The sequence below is a fragment of the Natator depressus genome, chromosome 8, assembly GCF_965152275.1.
Source record: "Natator depressus isolate rNatDep1 chromosome 8, rNatDep2.hap1, whole genome shotgun sequence".
Taxonomy (NCBI): domain Eukaryota; kingdom Metazoa; phylum Chordata; order Testudines; family Cheloniidae; genus Natator; species Natator depressus.
The window spans coordinates 55193883-55214712 of NC_134241.1; the positions used below are offsets into that span (position 1 = coordinate 55193883).

Sequence of the window (20830 nt, forward strand, 5' to 3'; positions counted from 1 at the left end):
CCCAAATTTAATTACTTTAATTGCAATTCATTTTAACGCAGTCCCCGCCTTAACGTGGTATCGCACATGAATCCCGAATCCCGCGTTCTAGCGAGGATCGTGTGTGTGTGTGCGCGCATGCGTGCATATATATGTGGGGGGGGGGGGCAAACGATAGGTTCACTTTCTACAATGACCTGTTCATATGGCAGCATCAGAATGGGAACTACCTTTAATTTTACGTACCCTTCACATGGCAGTGGTAGAGAGGACACAATAAAAGATGGATGAAGAGGACAGAGAGGAGCAGAACTGCATAACTTACCAGCTAGAAGAGTAATAACTGTTCTTCTTCGAGTAATAGTCCCCTATATGTATGACAAATGCAGGTGCACATGCATGCCGTGCACCAGAGCCAGAAGTTTTACAGTAGCAGTGTCCATTGACCGGCACGGCCACCTTATGTTGTTATGTGCTCCATGTGAGGTTATAGGGGTTTGTGTGGGGCGACACGCCCTCGGTTCCCTCTCACCACATGGGTGGAATCAGAATCCTCTCTTCGTGCTCGTGCACTCTATGAGAATGATGGTCCATTGTAGATAGTTAGTGAGTTCTGCTTCTTTCTTTCCATACTTCTGTAAATACGTTAGTTTATATAGTAGCCCCTTACAGGGCCTATCCTGACCCATTTGGGGGAATATGCCCCATGTTCTGGGGTTCAGGAACTGCATCTCGTGCCCTCACTCGTTCTCTGTGAGCAACAAGCACATGCGCTGCCTCTAATGCCTGGGTAAGACACACTGTCACCTGCAGCGATATCTGCAAGTCCTTCCCATCAAGGACTCGCAACGCTTGTCTTCAGCGCCTCTGCAAGTTCTTCATAGCGGAAGCGCTCCAGCCTCGTGCAGAGTTTGATCCCAGAACATTCGTGCTGGTGGTGCACTGCCCATGACTGGCGGTAAGCACTCTGGCCTCGGCTTCACACCTGGACCCATCAGCACCACTGAAACACAAGAAGGCACATAAGGACAGTCACAAGTGCTCTCATGAACACTGCAGCAGGTCCCCGTTGCAGACCACTGAACCACACTGTGTTTCCTCCCCAAGATGGGTTTGGTCGGATGGTGACCTGCACGGCCACCCCCTAAGCCAGGGGGCAAGGAAAAGCAGAAGCGAGACCCACCAGCTCCTGTGAGGACCAAGGGTCCCAACAGCCTGCCCGTGTGCACTACTCAGCCATGGCAGCACTCTCCAGGCTGTGCTCTGCATATCCCTCCTCAGAGTGGCAGAGGATAGGATGTGTCCTCAACACCAGGCCAGATGGATCCGCTGGTCTCCTTGTCCCATCTCAAGCTGTTGTACCTGCCCTCGCTGCTTTTTTCTGCCTCCTGGCCACCTTCACCAGCGGCTGAGTCACTCCTCCTCAGCTGCGACCCACTCCCGGCGATCGCGGTACCACCCGCACTGATGGCTCCACCACTGCTGGAGGCTTCTTCAGACTTGGAGGACTTCTCAGCAGAAGAGACATCCTTCTTCCCAGTCTTTCAGTGTAATGCGGACTCTCGGGCTCACATGCCTTTTCCGGCTCCCTATGCTCCGGGCTCACCTGCGTGGTACCCGTATCCATGGGACCCACAGTACTATTAAGATCTGGCCTCATGGCATCACTGGCCCATGTGGGACTCCATCACTGCTTGGACCCACCATCGGTGGCCTCATACCAGAACCACCTCAGCCCCTCCGCCAGCTCCAATGGTCTCAGACCCGAAAGAGGACCCAATGTTTGATCCGGTACCGCCAGCCCGGACAGCAGCCTCTTCTCTCCAGATGAGGCCCTGATCCCTCCGACCCTCTTGCCTCCTGACAATCCCCACCAGTACCAGGAGCTGGTACAGAGCATGGCCTTTGACTTGGGCATCCCTCTAGAAGAGGTCCAAGACCAACTGGACCAGTTGTTAAACATTCTTCAGCCACATGGCCTGACACACGTAGCTCTGCCCATTCACAATGCTGTTCTACAACCTGCAGGAGCAGTGTGGCACATGCCGGTATCCTGCATCTGCACACCCAAGAGGGTAGAAGGCAGGTGCTTCGTACTGGCTAAGGGAGGTGGAAGATATTTTCCCACCTCCCTCTGGCCTCGCTGGTCATGCACGTGGCCATGGAACGGGCACACTAGCACTCCACCCGGATAACGTGGTGAAATACCTGGACCTCCTGGCATGCAAACACTACTCCGTGGCCCTTCAATTCCACATTTCTGACTATCAGGCTCTGCTAGCGAAGTATGCTTTCAACAATTATACTAAGCTAGTGGAGTTCTTGGAGGACATGACACAGACCAAAGGCCAGCGATTCCAGGCCTTGCTGGATGAGGGCTGCCTCAGGCCAAGTCAGCCTCCAGGCCGCGGTGGATGCAGCAGACATGTCCTCCTGCTCCCTGGCCACAGAGGTGGCAATGAGGCCTGCATGTGACCACCTCCGCCTCCCTGGTGGACGTACCCTAGCATGAGATCTGCCATGTGGCAACATGGTGCTCTGTCCACGCCTTCACAGCGTACTATGCCACTGACCAGCGGGCAGCTGCTGATGCCACCATAGGCCGTGCCGTCCTGCAACAAGCCTTACCAATCACGTCCTTGCACCCACCTCTGAGCTGATCACTGTTCCATACTCAACCGCATTTGGAATACATATAAGGACCATCACTCTAAGGAGAAGAGGAGGTTACTTACCTGTAACTGGAGGTTCTTTGAGATGTGTAGTTTTTATTTATATTCCAATACCTGCTCACCTTCCTCTCTGCTGCAAACTCTCTATTCTGTGGTAAGAGAGAGACTGAGGGTTCATCACTCTACAAGGCCTCTTATAACCTTGCCTGGAGCACATGGCGACATAAGGCAGCCGTGTGTGTCAACAGGCATTGCTGCTGAAAAAATTCTGGCTCCGGTGCATGGAGCGCCTGTGCACCCACATTTGGCATACAAATAGGGACCAGACACCTTGAAGAACCTCCAGTTACAGGTAACCTCTTCTTTTAATAACCTGCAAAAATAAAGTACCTGAAATCTAGTGCTAAACTATCTTTTTTTTTTTTTTTAAATGAGTGAGTCATTCCAATAATATAATTTAGCTTTTCCAGTTTAGCTCCGATCCAGTCAAAAGATTAGTGCATATAATTTATGGGGGTTTGCAATAGGATTCTGATTTACTGAATTATATGAGCAACCTACCATCTACACTTTTATCAACATGCTGTAGACCTGAAGACAGTCAGCTGGTTTCAATAGTCCATATTTATGCACTTCAAACAAAAACAATTCAGCATTTTGGCATTTATCTGAACTTGATTTATACTCGGGATTGATTTAAAAATAAATGGATGCTGCCAAAACAGGGAGGCATGAAATTAGCCACGCCAGTTTTGTTTTACGGGTACTGTCTCCCACTATCTTTTGAAAAGGTTGGGTATTGACATTTCCAAGATTATCAAGCTAATGCAAAATAATGTTTTTTTATGAGCAAAAAACAGAGCTGTTGCCTGATCTATTAATCATGTATTAATTATATCAATCACTTAAGAATTCCTAATTAACACTGAGGTTTGGTAGGTTCTCGTCCAAAGATTAGGCCCAGTATTACAATTATTATTCTGATGGGAACCCTGGCGTGCATGGTTGCAACACTCTCACTTAGGAAAAGCCTTTGAATTTGCAATAGTTTTACCAACACAATTAGTAAAGTCACACACTTCAAACCCAGCAATGTAGATAGAGATAATACAGACTGTGCATCTGAGCAGCCATATACTCACACCATCCCTTTCAAAAGGACCTGAAGTATCATTCCCTCCATCATCATCATCATCACCACCACCAGTGATAGTCATCCTGGCATCTCCCAAGAGTTGCGTTTCCCAAGGGACGCAGGCCGGGATATAACTTCTATAATGTATTACATTGATGCTACTATGCCTAATGCATATTCAGTAAGAGCTTCTCCCCTTTTGTATTTCCTCACCTTACTAATGTTGGGGTGCCTTTCTCCCATAGGTTACTAGGCCTTTTACCTCAAACTTATTAGCATATACATCAATTAGGTACCATGGCTCTCTTGTGTCAGATATCTGCTGATGTTCCTAACTTAAAATATCCCATATAGCTGCTATATACTAGCATCTTGTGGTTATCTGTCAGCAGTTGAGTCATTACAGTGTTCCATCTTGTGATATCTTATGATCTAGGGCAGTAGTTTTCAACCAGAGGTTCCAGGGCCCCCTAGGGGGCCTTGAGCAGGTTTCAGGGGGGCCTCCAAGCAGGGCCAGCATTAGACTTATTGGGGCACAGGGCAGAAAGCCAAAGCTCCATGGCATGGGGCTGAAGCCCAGGTCCCTGAGCCCCACCACCAGGGGCTGAAGCTGAAGCCTGAACTATGTAGCTTCGTGGGGGGGCCCCTGTGGCATAGGGCCCCAGGCAATTGCCCTGCTTGTTATGCTCTAATACCAGCCCTGGCTTTTATATGCAGAAAACCAGTTATTGTGGCACAAGTGGGCCATGGAGTTTTTAATAGCATGTTCGGAGGGAGGGAGGAGTCTCTGAAAGAAAAAGATTCAGAACCTCTGATCTAGGGTTACTCCTGGTTAACTGCGTATGCTAGGGCTTTTGGGCCTTATGCCTTGTTTAGCTAACCTATTGTCTTTCAGGCCTGCGGCCTGTAAGCTCATTGCTTTACTAGCTTTCTTATGCCGATGCCTTACCTAGCAAATACCTACATGTATAGGCTACAAAGCAGGAGGGCAGAGCAGAGGGTAAACACTACAAACTCAGCACGCCAGCCTTTTGGGGTTATCCAAGAAAAAAGGTCAGATTAACAGTTTGGCAACCTATATTATGAAGGATAGATCTCTCTTGTTTTAATTTCCTCCTAACCCTGAGCAAACTTACTTTTAGCACAGGCTTACTTTTGACAGTCCCTCAAACATATAGCCCAGCTACAACACACAATGCACCGTGTAAAGGAACCATTTACAAATAAAGCAGGAACATTAAATAATTTACCTGCAATATACCTGGACTCAGTTTCTCCTTTGTTCACATGGCGCTTAATATGCCCTATCATGTCAGTCCTTCGTGTGATGGTTGCAGAACAGATGATGCAGTGATAATGGGCTCCCATCTTCGTAGAGCTCTGTAAAGGAGTCAGTGTAGTTTTAAAATACAGTGAGACAAAGTGAGTGAAGTAACACCTGTGCAGCTTTGCTGCTGTAGTGCTTTAGCGAAGATGCTGCCACATGGGAGCTTCTCCTGTCAGCATAGTTAATCCACCTCCGCGGGAAATGGTAGCTGTCTAGATTGGGGATTAGGATGGTATAACTATGTCGCTCAGGGGTGTGGATTTTTCACACCCAAGTGATGTAGTTATACCGATGTATGCTTGTAGTGTAGACCTGACCTGATATCACAGCTAAATTCAAGGTGGAACAGATTGTTTAGCACAAATAGTTAGCACACACTGAAAGACAACACTCAAGGTGAAGTGGTGAATTAACACCTCTACAGTCATAAGACAGAAAAGGGAGGTTAGTGGGTTACAGATTGTTGTAGTAAACCGTAAATTCAGTGTCCTTATTCAGTCCATGATTTTTAGTGTCTAGCAAAGTTACGAATTTAAGCTTCCATGCTCATTTTTTTGGAAAGTGTTATACAAGTTTCCTTTCAGGATGAGGACTGAGAGTGATTGGATATGGAACGATTGCTTTGTGAAAAGTATTCACCCACAGGTTATAGTGTGTTTTTTCTCTTTTATGTTCATTCGAGAGCACATAAATTGTCTTGTTTTACCCATATAGTTGTTCTTGTTTGGGGCATTTAGTGCACTGGGTGAGGTACACTATGTAGTGATAGGCATGTGTAGGACCCATGGATTTTGCAGGGTGTGTTGGGTGGATTAAGATCATCACAGCAGTGGAAATGTGTCTACAGGTTTTGCGTCTGTTATGGAAGGGTCTTCCGCTTTGAGTTGCTGTGTCCTGGTCTGTGGGGAGCTTGCTTCTGGGGGGTTGTTGGAAGGCCAGAAGAAGGGGTTCAGGACCTATTTCTTTCAGGATTTAGTTCCCAATAAGTATGCATTGTAATTATTTATTGATATCCCACAGGGCTCTGGACTGGAGACTGCTGACAAAAGTATGTCCACAGAAAAGGCGTAGCATGGGAAGTGACAGTACTGGCTTTCTCCATACTACTGCCCCTCTCTCTATCTGACCCAAAAAGATCACTTCTAGGGGTCAAAAGAGTACATTTATTTTCTGTGTCTTAAGTATTTGGCCTCTCCTGTGACTGCAAACAAGGTTGCTGATTAGTCCAAAATGTGGTACTATTTTATGTGAAGTTCCATGGTGAACAGGACTGAGACCACCAAATCCATTACACATACCATAGGCCATTCAACTAACATCAGAAAGGTCTAATTCTCACCACCTAAAGATCTTGGCTGAATTTGAATTGGGGACTATAAGGTTCTGTATCCCATTACAGAAAACAACTTATGTTTGAAGACTACACTGAAACACTTCACAGAAGTTCTTCCTAGTTTCCCCTTTTTTATAGAGTAAATGAGCATATGTGATCTAGTATTTGTTACCTGGTCTCCAATGAGGTTTGGCTTCACTGGGCGACAAGGTAAGTGACAGATGCACATTCTGTATCCTGGAAAACAAACTAGTTCTGGTCACCTTACAGTATGGTAAATACATAATACATAACTACCATATATCATAAGCAATTTGGGGGTAAGGATTATCTTATTTGTTACTTGTTAGTACAATTGTAATGGGACCTTGCTTGAGCAGCTTAGGTGCTTCTACAATAAGTAGATGCTATTATTTACTCTTATTATTTATTTGTATTCTGGTACATATATCCTATCAATATAGAGATGCTTCTGCTTTTAAACTTTAAAACAAACAAAAAATCACTGACAGGCACTCAGGTCGCAGAACTGTACTGGGTAGTTGTTAGGACTTGAAACATCTACCTGACTGGTAACCTTTTCAAAAGCATCTAAACTTTTTAGGCTCCTAAGTTCCATTTTCAAAAGAGACTTTTAACCACCACTTAGGTTCCAAGTCCCATAGACTTCAAATAAAACTCACAGCCTACTAACCAATGAAAATACCTGTGCTGTGAACACTACAAAAGCCTTGACTGCAATTTAAACAAATAAAACACTTTTGTGTACTGTAGGCAAATATAATACTGCCAAACAATTTTCCATATAATAAACTTTAGAAGTGTAACCTACTGTGTCTTCTTATTGGCACCTTGTTCCCCCTTCCTGCCTTCACTCTACATTTGCTTTTCTATAGCAGACCACGCTATCTTTTTCTTTGTTTTGAGCGTGTATGCTCCCTCCCTTCCAATTCCTATTTTTACTGTTGGACTTCAATGCATTTTGTAAACAAGTTATCACAATATTGTGCTTACATATAACACATGACTACTAAATACATTGGTATTTGAAACAATTTCTTCAGAACTGAAGAATCTTCCTGATCAGCTTGTACAGCTATATAAAGTAAATGCACAAATGACTATACTGAGAAACTAACTGAAAACTTTTAACTAACAAAACGAAAATTACAAATATTTATAGTTTGAACACTATTTTCATGACTTGCTAAGCAATTACTTTCCATTAAAAAATGCTTAGCTTGAAACTATTTTAAAGTGTGCAGTAGAAAACAGAGAATCACATACTTTTAGTTTGAGATATTCATCTATATGATAGGCCAAAATTGACTTTCATTTGGTTATACGTTACAAAACTTTATGGTATTAGTTAAATGTCCATACACTATAAAGCTCTGCATTTTATAGAGAGGCTTACTTCTCTGAAATTGGATTAGGTGCAGTGGTGCAAATAGGCCAGTATGCCATACTAGCAAACTATTTATAGCTGGTATGGCATACCGAAAAGACACAGAAGCAGCCCTGCTGGAGAAGAGAGCTGGGGGTCGGGGCTGGGGGGGTTCTGCTCCTTTCCCCACTGCCCCGCCCAGCCCCCTGGAAAAATCCCAGCCCCTTCCCCTTCCCTTCCAAGGAGCTGAGTCGCTGTCTGTGTACCACAGCAGCAGCCCCACCGGAGGAGAGGGCTGGGGGGCGGAGCTGGGAGTTCTGCTCCTTTTCCCACTGGGAGGGGCAGCGGGAAAAGGAGCAGAATGCCGGCAGCTTCTCCAGCGGCTGAACTGCCCCCAGCCTCACCCCCGCCCCCAGCCCAGTCCTCTGGCGGGGCTGCTGCTGTGGTACACAGAGGGAGGACAGAGAAGCAACTCCACGGAAGGGCAGTGGGCAGGCCAGGGGGTTCTGCTCCTTTCCCTGCTGCTGTTCCTGGGAGACTACTGCCCAGAAGTCTCTGGTGCAGCAGGAGGATGACAGAGCTCCCCACTAGGTAACATGGGATGGATGTGGGGAGGAGATGGGGCCCCGGGCTGGGTAGTGAGGAGTCACATGGAGGGCCAAGTGCTCCCCTTTGCTGGTCTCCGCCCCGCCCTAAGAAATGGATTTTATTTGCACCACTGATTAGGTGTATATAAACAAACTCACATTAAGGTGAAATATCCATAGATATTTCCTGATATTAATATTAAAAAGTAATTTAATATATACATGTAGCAATTTTTAAACTGGCAGAAAAAAAATGAAATACAGACACTAACTTTTGCTATAAACACCAAGTTTAAAGAGGAACATACCATTGGCTCTGATTTAGGGTCAAAATCTAGCAGTCTTTATGACAGTGAAACTCCCACTGATGTCAATGGAAATTTTAAATGTACGGGGACTACAGAATTGGGCTCTACGTTGCCACTTAATCTTATGCTGTACTTTGTTCCATAAAATATAAGCAATCTATTCAAGTATAAAAGACTTTACCTTCAAATTCAACAGAAACCTTCCAATGCAAATTTTGAAGGTGGCGATGGAGCTTATGACTATAGCAAGCTTTGAATTTCTCTTCAGGACACAGTGGGCAAGGTTTCTTTCCAGCTGAAAATTCGTATAAGAACAAAACAAGGAGATACAAGTATGCCATTAATAAGCAGATTAGAGTTGTATATGCTGCTATATAGTTGTATACATTTCCATACATTCAGCTAATGCATATTTGAGACAAAACATTATTTTCCTCCACATCTAGTACAGGTAGAATTGTGTTTTTGTCTAATAAAAGATTAAGCTCTGTAAATTCAGACATATTTAAGTTTATAATCCCAAAATGCCATTCATGCAGGTATCGTATGCCCTTTAAAACCTCCAACAACATTTTCTAATTTTTGTTTTATTCATGATGCTCTATCTACTTGTTGCCTCTTCTCTTATACTTAAGACTGTTAGCTCCTTGGGGCAGGGGCCATCTTTTTGTTGTGTGTTTGTAGAGCTTCCTAAGCACTACCACAATCCAAATAAATAATAATAATTTCAACCCAATCCACTCTCAGTGAATTGCTCATCAAATAATATTTCAAAGTGTGGCTAATGTCATTTACACAGTCATTTTTTCTGACATGTTCTTACTCAATTCATCTTCTCTCTGTGTACTCAGATTCATATCTAGTTACTGACAAACTAAGTTTTTGCTACTTTTTACTCATGAGCACTGTTCCCTCTAAGCTTTACGCGTGCGCACACACAGATCCTAAACCCCACGCACATGGTGAAACACCGCACGCACAAAACTTTGCACAGAAGCACAACAATTTGTACAGAAGAAATTTTTTGCACACATGGCCTGTCAAAAATTAGAGGGAACATTGCTAATGATCCATGTAAATATAGATTCAGGAGCATGAGTTAGATATTTCTGGCATGGACATCAATCAGAGAATTACACAGTTCTAACTATACAACTTTTGCTATTATTGATGCACAAGGCAGAAAGAACCCAGTTTGACTTTCAGTTTCCAGGTTGAGTTTACCAAGCTCGGAGATGGGGGGAAATTTTACTTGTAAATTTCATCAGGAAGTCATTGAGACACAATACCCATGGAGCCCCACACAGTGCCATTTTCCTCATTTCAGAGTAACTACACTTCAAGCAAAATCTTTTAAAAAAACACATTAATCATAGAAGATCAGGGTTGGAAGGGACCTTAGGAGGTCATCTAGTCCAACCCCCAGCTCAAAGCAGGACCAACACCAACTAAATCATCCCAGCCAGGGCTTTGTCAAGCCGGGCCTCAAAAACCTCTAAGGAAGGAGATTCCACCACCTCCCTAGGAAACCCATTCCAGTGCTTCACCACCCTTCTAGTGAAAAAGTTTTTCCTAATATCCAACCTAAACCTCACCCACTGCAACTTGAGACCATTATTCCTCGTTCTGTCATCTGCTACCACTGAGAACAGTCTAGATCCATCCTCTTTAGAACCCCCTTTCAGGTAGTTGAAAGCAGCTATCAAATCCCCCCTCATTCTTCTCTTCAGCAGACTAAACAATCCCAGTTCCCTCAGCCTCTCCTCATAAGTCATGTGCTCCAGCCCCATAATCATTTTTGTTGCCCTCCGCTGGACTCTTTCCAATTTTTCCACATCCTTCTTATAGTGTGGGGCCCCAAACTGGACTTAGTACTCCAGATGAGGCCTCAACAATGTCGAATAGAGGGGAACGATCACGTCCCTCGATCTGCTGGCAGTGCCCCTACTTTGGTTAGTGCTAGAGTCTGCTTTCTCTCTCTCCTCCGAATCTCCAAAACAAACTTTCAGACAAGACTCTTAAATCCCTTCTTTAGAATAAATCATTTTCTGTAGTCTATGTTAAAGCAACAATTCTAGAAACATTAAAGTCAGGGATGTGATGATTAATTTGTATAAGAATCCATTGGTACTGAAGGTATTCAGAATAACTCAAATGCCACCCTGAAATAAAAATCCAGCTTTCAGAGTCTTATTCTGATCTGACATATGATTCATACATGCAACTGTATTAGGTAATTAACAGCCGGTTCACAGTGGCCAGTTGCTTACCCACCATGGAGAAAAGGTATTAGGAAAAATATTTTTTAATATGGCTTTAGAGGTGTGTTTTAAAGTATATTTTATTAGCTAATTTATTTATAATTAATTTTTATAAAACGTATAGGCTATAGTGAGCCTACTAAATTATTACTTTTTAAATTTTTTAATAAACTTTTAATATTAGAGGTGAGTAGATTTAAGGTTTTTTTATCCATTTTTTTTTGTTTGTTTTAGTCGTTGACTTGTTTTGTTTTGTTTTTTTAAAAAAATTTTGAATAGCAGAAACTGCCAAATAATTATGACCTTGCTTTTAGAAGCCTGTTTTTAAATTCACCCTTAACTATGTGGTGTTTTGTTTTATTACTTTATAGTGGGTGAATGCACATAATATGATTGCAATTGGTTTGATCATATTCTGGGGTATATACAACCCTTAAATTCAGGACAACAGCTACGGTCCTGAAAAGAATACTGAGAATAACCTTCCAATGTTTTCTGGCCACGATGCTTCCTGGGGAGGTAACAGTTACAAGTAAAAATACTTTGAGGCAAGCCAGACAGTGAAATAACAGCTGCAAAGAGGACAACTATTCAAATAATAATCTTATTCTTTTAATTTCAAACAATATATGTATTTACCAAGGAATATATTGATCACCCCTCTGGCATGACACTAGAAAACAATGTTTGAGCATAACTTCTAGCTGTAGGCCAACAGAGTAACACAATTTGCTTAGCTATGTATGTTCATGACAGTATTGATGCTACTATGCTGAGAGAAAAATAAACAAAAATGGAGCCACTGGGGCCTTTCCTATTTCATTAAGAATGGGGTACATGAAGTGGGAACTGACGTTAGCTAAATGGTGGGGAAAAAACAGTAAGCAATTTAAAAAAAAACAAAACTTCCAAACTTGAAGACTCAAACACTCGAGTACAAAAAAAATGACAATTTTTTAAAATAAATTAAAAAGAAGAATGTAAATACCTGTAACATGTTGATCTGTGTTCTGGGTAACAGCTGAGGTAAACTCACCTTCGCTCAGGTCAGCTAGTTTCTCTAGATCAGCAAGCTGTCTTTGAATTGAAATATGTTTCTCTAAAAGTTAGAGAGATTTTCAAGTTAAACACTTCTGCTTTCACATCCCAGTTATTTTTCAGTTCATATTGTTCTTCTGTCAGCCACTTCAATTCTAATGCTAGCTGAGAGGGAGTCTTGTGCCAGCTGGAATAATATTTTGTATTCTTCATCTTTAAAACTTAAATCTGATGAAAGTGCTATAGACAGAATGGAATAACTTATCCGAATTCCTACATGTTCCAGATTTATTTTTGTTTTTTAAAGATATTCAAAAAGCTAAACTGAAGAATTTCACACAATGTTTACATCTTATATTTGTGGATTCTTTGCTGATGCCATTCCATAGACTGAGAGCACATCATGAAAAATGTGGTATGCAAATGCAAAACGGTCCTATGAGCTGTTTGGCAAGCCCAATATATCACAGATATATTTTACTATATTAGTACAAAGTACAATTATTAATACAACCATGGCACATTATACACCTCAAATCCCTCATCCATTTCTGGGCTGTTTTTCTGGCAGGGTTGAGATTAACTCCCTCTAAAATTACTTTCAAATACTCAAAAAGAACACGAGTACTTGTGGCACTTTAGAGACTAACAAATTTATTAGAGCATAAGCTTTTGTGGGCTACAGCCCACTTCATCGGATGCACAGAATGGAACATATAGTAAGAAGATATACACACACACACACACACTTATATGCCCACACATACAGAGAAGTTGGAAGTTGCCATACAAACTGTAAGAGGCTAATTAATTAAAATGAGCTATTATCAGTAGGAGAAAAAAAACTTTCTGTAGTGATAATCAAGATGGCCCATTTAGACAGTTGACAAAAAGGTGTGAGGATACTTAACCCATGTTTTTGTTTCTTAAAGATATTCAAAAAGCTAAACTGAAGAATTTCACACGTTTACATCTTTTATTTGTGGATTCCCATGTTAAGTATTCTCACACCTTCTTGTCAACTGTCTGAATGGGCTATCTTGATTATCACTACAAAAGTTTTTTTCTCATGCTGATAATAGCTCATCTTAATTAATTAGCTTCTTACAGTTTGTATGTCAACTTCCACCTTCTCTGTATGCATATATCTTCATGCTATATGTTCCATTCTATGCATCTGATGAAGTGGGCTGTAGCCCACAAAAGCTTATGCTCTAATAAATTAGTTAGTCTCTAAGGTGTCCCAAGTACTCCTGTTCTTTTTGCGGATACAGACTAACATGGCTGCTCCTCTGAAACCTTTCAAATACTCACAACTTCTCTTGCTTTTACTAAATTCGGCACCATTCCTTACTGACAGCTAACCAGTCTGGCTGTTGCCTTTACATACTGTATTGCGCGGCTCTGACACAGGAGACCCAGATTCATTATAATACTTGACTTTATAGTGGTTTTCCACTTTTAAAACCTTTTAAAAACCTTAAACTTCACAGTACCTTATGAGGTAGGGAAACTGAAGCAGGGATTACATTACTTGCCCAAGGCCAGGGAGCTCATAAGTGTTGGAACTGGAATTACAACCCAGAAATTTCTAGCTCCCAGTTCTGTGCTCAATACAATGCCTTTCTCTAGTCACTGTCATGGATCTGAACCAAGAGAATGAAAAAGGTGGCACTTTCAGTTACAATATGAATGCAGACCCCAGCTCTTTCACAACATGACTTGCTTTATGCTCCTGTGTCAGTAAGCGCCTTAGAAGAGATTTCTAGAAATGATTCAGGGGAAAATGCCAGCTCAGATGAAAAAGATCTGAAATCCAGGGCGTCAGAGGGAGTACAGCCTTTTCTGTGTATCAGAATATATATGTGTCTGAAACAGAAACTGGAGCACAACCTGTACTATGACATTTCACATCCTTTCCCCCTCCCCTACTATAAAGATTCCTGCAGTTTATTAGCAAACCTCTTGGAGAATCAGATGAGGCATCCAGAATAGTACTATCAGACTCCCTTATAGACTCTTGTTCTGTTCTTTCCTCTTTGTTTTTCATTTCTGCTTCAGACATGTACACATCTAGTTTGTTATCCATTTTTCTAGACACAACCACGCCATCTTAAAAACAAAAAAAAACAGAAACCAATCAACTTGTTTATATAACATTTGAATGATGTGTCAATTATGGTTTCAGTTTCCCATTCTTTCCCGCTACATATCACATACGAAAAGGATTGCAGTGACTTTGGAGAGAGGAGCGTAACTCAGGGTACCTACATCTCATTTTTGAAAAACAGCCAGGAAAATTTATTACCTCCGACAGAAAAATCTACTCACCCACCCTGAACATGGAGAGTCTGATGTTAATGAAATATTTATATTTCACTTGCTTGTCAAAAATTAAGTTATTTATCCTGGGCAAGTAGAATTTTACAAAACTGATATAGGTTATTAAACAAAATTTGGATAAACATTACTTTGGATCGAGGACTCAGGGTATGTCTACACTGCAAGTGAAGATGTGATCATAGCATGCGTAGGCATACCTGTGCTAGCATTATTCTAGATAGTATGGGTAATAGCAGCAGCAATGATATAGAAGGATGGGCTTCAGCATGGTCTAGCAACCAGAGTACACGCACTTTGGGGACTTGTGTCTGTACTCTGGTTGTTAAGCTGTGCTGCTATGTCTACACTACTATTGTTACTCACGTTAGCTAGCCTCAAATAAGCACAGGTGTGCCTACCTGTGATGCAGTCACACCTTTATCTGCAGTGCAGACATACCCTCAAACTGGATGGTTCTAATCTAGGCAAAAATGTTGTAACGTGACATAATTTCTCTCCCCTCCATTGCATTTTCTTTAAGATAGGAACTACAAGATATTACAGAGATAGGAGAGACATCTGCTATAAATGGGGAGTCCCTTTTAAACTGCTGTTTATTTTTCAAAACCATTTTTATAGTTTCTACAATCCAAAAGAAGAAAACATTCCTTTGGAATTTAGGATCTGTGGCCAAAAGAATACAGTGAAGCATTTGGAGAAAATACAGATGATGAACATGCATCCGACGAAGTGGGTATTCACCCACGAAAGCTTATGCTCCAATAGTCTGTTAGTCTATAAGGTGCCACAGGACTCTTTGCTGCTTTTACAGATGATGAAGTAAATTTTACTTTCTGGCAGATGGCAGAGCCTAAGATGAGTGCACAGGGAATGAAAACAAAGACAGAAAACCCCTGTCAGACCTGAAACCCATAAAGCAGACAAGAATAAGGTATCCAAACTACAGGAATCTATTTTAAAATATAGCTAATTAGTACTTAATACTTTAAAATAACACACGTAGAGGAATTCAAAGGGGGGGGGCGCTCTGGAGATGGAGGCCAAGAAATGAATTTAGAGAATTTGATGGGAGAGGCTCAGGGTCCAAACGCAGTGGGTTAGCTTAATAATGATAAATGATCATGGGTGGCAGCTATAATAGGCCAGGGAAGGCTAAGCCACAGTGGCCCTGCCCCTTCTCTTTCCCCGAGCACCCACCGTCTGCTGCTGCCTGCCTGCCATTGCTTGCTGCATCCCTCCTCCTCGGCACCCCGGCCCGGCGTGGCTGGGGCTGGCCTGGCGCTTGCGGGGGCCGGGGTGCAGCCCGGCCGGGGGCGTCTCGGCCCGGCTTGGCCAGGGTTGGCCTGGTGTGGCCGGGCAGCTCGGCCCGGCGCTCAGTGGGGCTAGGCGGTGGCTTGGCCCTGCATGGCTGGGGTGGGCAGCCCTGGGGCTCCTGCAGTCACGGGGGGGCCCCCCTCAAGGCTCCTCCTGTTACGGGGATGGGGTCGGGCGTAAGGGGCGCAGCCGGCGGGCTAGCCTCCCCAAAGCGAGTGTTCACCCACCACCCATGTAAAAAAGGTTAACTGTTTGCAAGTCGTAGGAGCCAGTTATTGAAAGAGATTCCAATTCTTCGTGAAAGTCCTATTATTTAGCAGCCAGCTTTTATAAGTGGAAAGTACACAGGCAAAGGGAAAGATTCTAGCTATTTGGGGATATGTTCTTATATTGTTTATCAATTAAATAAGCAGAGGGGGAATGGAGGAGAAATTCCATCATATATATAAAATTAATACATGTGTGAAATTCAAATGAGATGTGACTAAATGTGTTACGTGTGCTAAAACTGATTTAGTCTTCATGTCTAAATTGCTAAAAAACAAAATAATTAGCAACTGGTACAATTGTGTAGTCAGTTCATGCAGCAATAGAAGCCGTATTTGAATGCTGGAACTCAAGTGCAAAACTGAGAGGATGAATTGTTTGAGCTTTCAGGATAAAAGTACAGGTTATTGCACTCAAAAAACTACACAATATGATACACCAAAATAAATTATTAAGAAAAGCTTAATAAAAAGTGAGCTTAGAAGTGGAGCATTTAATTTGTTGTAAACCGTTAGGAACTGCATTGTCAGACAGAGTTAAGACAACGATCTGAACTGGTGCAACTTCCTACCCCCCCAGAGTGGGGACAAACTGGTTCAGACTGCATTGGTTCTGCCAGAGGTGAGCAGACCATGGGCCAGGTTTTCCAACACCTTGCACTGTCAGTAGTCATTTACAACAAGGCAAAGCAAATATAAAGTAGAGAGGTCTGTTCAGGACTAATTTTTAGGCCTGACCTCAAGAGCATCATGTCGTTTTTCTGACCTGTTTGTTCTCCCTGAACTTGAGTCACCATTGTCCATGGTCTCAGCATGATAACAGCTGGCTGTGCCACTGCCAGTGGCTGTATGCTCTGCTCCTGCCAACTGCTGCCCGTTGCTGCACCCTATGCGTGTTGCCGAGTGAGAGGTGCTGCAGCTCCTCAGTAGGCACACACAGTGCAGTGAAGTGGTGGTAGCAGGCTGGAGCAGGGCACGCAGCTGCCACTGTGCTGACACCACGAGCAGTAAGAAAAGGAGTACTTGTGGCACCTTAGAGACTAACAAATTTATTTGAGCATAAGCTTTCGTGAGCTACAGCTCACCAGATGAAGTGAGCTGTAGCTCACGAAAGCTTATGCTCAAGTAAATTTGTTAGTCTCTAAGGTGCCACAAGTACTCCTTTTCTTTTTGCAAATACAGACTAACACGGCTGCTTCTCTGAAACCTGTCACGAGCAGGAAGAGAGTCAACTAAACCCATCAGAGTCCAATTGTTTTCCCACCTGATCCGACACTTCCAGTTGGGTCCCATCCGGTTCAAGTCAAGTTGCATGGCTTTAGCGTAAAGCACTAACTCTGAAAAACAGGATTTCACACTAACTTTGTGCTTATGTAAATAACCTGATTTAGAGGGGAAGTGAAGGCAGATATAAATATATGAAGAAATGGGAAGTTGATAGTAATGAATATAAATCAGAAGCTATGAATTGTAGAAAATTAAAAAGGAAAGCAAAGGGACACAAGGAGAAATCTGTGGCACCCAGAGTTTAAGACAATAAGAATCCTGAATTTCGTACAGGAGGTGTGCTCCCAGGCGGGGCGCTCTTAACTGCACAGCATAAGTGGGGATTGTGAGTTCTGCAGAGAGATGCTTCTCCCAGCTTGTGCCCCTGGAGCAGAGAGTCAGTGTTTTGCTTAGGAACAGAGACAGGGTGATTAAGATAAGAAAAGGCTGGTAATTAAATTAAGGCTCTGGAAGTCATTAGATGAACCTGTAAAAACAGGAATCCCACTGCAGGGGGTGGGGGTATTGAAGAAATCCCCACGCCCTGAGTCTGTAGGAGACTCAGAAGAAATACAGCCAAGCCCTCCAAGCCAAGTTTACATTCAGAAAAGAGGGAGATGTAAGGGATGTAGGTGAAAAGAAGGGCCCAAAACCCAGGGATGGGACAGCTGTGGTATACAGAAGTTCCCACTCTACCTGTAGTACTTATGTGGCCACATCACCATAGTATCTGAGCGTCTCACATCACAGCCCCTTGGTGAGGTAGAGCAGTGCTGTTATCCCCATTGTACAGATGGGGCAATGAGGCACAGAGAAACTAAAGGCTAGATTTTCAAAGGTATTTAGGCACTTAGAGGGATTTTTAAAGGTTAGATGCTTTGTACTTCCCATGCCTAGCTGCATCTTTGGGTGCCTAAAAACCTTTGAAACCCTGTCCCTAAGGTCAAACAGGAAGTCTGTGGGGGGAATAGAACTCAGGTCTCTCAGGGCTAGCTCCCTATCCACTGTACCAGCCTATCCCTCTGCTGCATGCTACAGAAGAGAGGGCTCTGATAGATGGGAGCAAAACCAAGAAGGCTAGTTCTCGGAGACTCCAGCAGTTGGTCCCAGGTGATTGGGAAGGATATCATGGTTGACAGAATGAAAAGCAGCATAGTGGTAAGAAAGAAAGAAAGAGAAAATAATCAGATGCAAGGGGTGGCATGTCCTGCCCCAGGTTGAGCTGCAGAGCAATGCTTGCTGTGCAATTTTAGATTTTCACTGAAATACCATTTTGTTTTGTCATTTTTTATTCAGAGTTAGAGAAGAGGAAGGAATTGTTGTATGAGTATCAGATGTGTTTAGGCCTCAAATTCTTAGGGTTTCAGTTGTATTCAGGCCAACTGCAGAACAAAGAAGAGAAATTGCATCCACAGAGTCCATAAAGTTGACAATTACTGTCATTATCTGTATAATTCACTGGGCACTATCCGTTTGTTCAGCACTGCTCAGACGATGCCAGAAATGTAGTCCTTGAGCCAATGCGTATTAGATGTATAACTCTGGATAAGATTCCAGAGTAACAGCCGTGTTAGTCTGTATTCGTAAAAAGAAAAAAGAAAAGGAGTACTTGTGGCACCTTAGAGACTAACCAGTTTATTTGAGCATGAGCTTTCGTGAGCTACAGCTCACTTCATCGGATGCATGGGAGTGGACTACATCCATCCTGATCGAATTGGCCCTGTCAACACTGGTTCTCCACTTGTGAGGTAACTCCCTTCATGTGTCAGTATATTTATGTCTGCATCCGTAATTTTCACTCCATGCATCTGAAGAAGTGGGGTTTTTTACCCACGAAAGCTTATGCTCAAATAAATCTGTTAGTCTTTAAGGTGCCACCGGACTCCTTGTTGTTTTTCTGATAATTCTTGTTTTCCTTAAAGTCCCAGCTCCTGGAGTCAAGTGAATATGTGATGATTTCAGCCTTCATTCTTAAAGAAAAAGTGAGTTTCTAGCCCTTGTGGCTGTGGAGAAAGCTTCAAAATGTTAACCTGGTACACCCTCAAGACTCAAAAAGCCAAAGACTAATAAAAAGAACACCAAATCTACTATTTTACGTAATCTTATTATTTTAAAGCCAGTCTCATGGTTTTTGTGAGCCTGACTCATGATTTTGGAACATTTGGGTTTGGCAACACTGTGAAAGTGACTTGAAGTGTCATTTTCACTCTTGTTTAAAATCAGATTCTAGTCTATTATTTGTAGTGGAGGTAACACCCTGAGGTGCAGTTTAAACTCAGTCTAAACTCCTTGCCCTAGTAGGATGTTTCCAAAAGTTAAATGATCTATTCCAAGATTGGTGAACTGAAAAAAAGTGATAGAAAGTAATCCACTAGATTTTTCTACAGTTGTTGCAATTGTTGTATTCAAATGTTAGTAACGAAGTAAGAATATACATTAAGATTTTAAAGCTAACCAGTGACCCTTAAGTGAATTGACACTAAGTGTCAGAACATGTTAGTATTAGAGCTGATTGGGTCAGTATTTATTTAACTTTCTTTCTTTATATGGGAATTAGATACAGTGCTCCTGTCAAATAATAATTTCTAAGTTATTATCAGCAAAAAAACGAGTGTTTTCAGGTACCCAAGTAGCCCCTGGAATCACGGTTAAAGTTGCCACTCCTCCAAAATCTGAAATGGCGCCCCTGTTAGAGGTAAATGGTATAATTATTAATAATAATGCAGAAAGGGAAGAAATGTTCAATAAATATTTCTGTTTTCCATGGGGGGGAGGAAGGGAAACAGATGATCTAGTCAGATCAAATGTCATGACAACACTCTTGCCTTTCCACTAATACAGTGGTTCTCAAACTTTTGTACTGGTGACCCCTTTCACACAGCAAACCTCTGAGTGCAACCTCCCCTTATAAATTAAAAACACTTTTTAAAATATTTAACACTATTATAAATGCTGCAGGTGAAGCAGAGTTTGGGGTGGAGGCTGACAGCTCGCATCCCCCCGCGTAATAACCTCAAGACCCCGACGGGTCATGGCCCCCAGTTTGAGAACCCCTGCACTATCATCTCAGAAGGAGGTTAAACAGTAGCAATTAACGTTAGACATTTTAAAATCATTAAGTCCAGATACCTTGCATCCAAAGGTCCTAAAAGAGCTGATGAGGAGCTTGTTGGATCATTAATTTGATATTCAATAGATTCTGGAGCACTAGGGAAATCCCAGAAGACTGGAAGAAAGCTAATGTTGTGCCAATATTTTAAAAGGGTAAATTGGATGACCCAGGTAAAGATAGGCCCGTCAGCCTGATCCCAGGCAAAATACTGGAGTGGCTAATACACAACATGATTACTAAGGAAATAAAAGACGGTAATATAATTAATGCCTATCAACATGGGTTTATGGAAAATAGATCCTGTCAAAATAACTTGACATAATTTTTTATGAGATTACAAGTTTGGTTGATAAAGGTAGTGGTGTTGATATATTTATACTTCTGTAAAGTGTTTGACTAAGTACCATGTGCCATTTTGATTAAAAAACTAGAACATAAAATTAACATGGCACATATTAAAAGGATTAAAAGCTGGCTAACTGATAGATCTAAAAATGTAACT

At 42.4% G+C, this 20830-nt stretch overlaps 1 protein-coding gene across 1 annotated transcript in view; it reads right to left on the reverse strand.

The window, feature by feature from the left end:
* Positions 1–20830, reverse strand: part of TRMT1L (tRNA methyltransferase 1L) — a 56097-nt gene that overhangs the window by 25191 nt on the left and 10076 nt on the right. Inside the window, 5 exon segments of the mRNA XM_074961134.1 lie at positions 5037–5166; positions 6619–6683; positions 8910–9023; positions 11978–12088; positions 13990–14139. Of these exon segments, the coding sequence (XP_074817235.1) occupies positions 5037–5166; positions 6619–6683; positions 8910–9023; positions 11978–12088; positions 13990–14139 (570 nt within the window).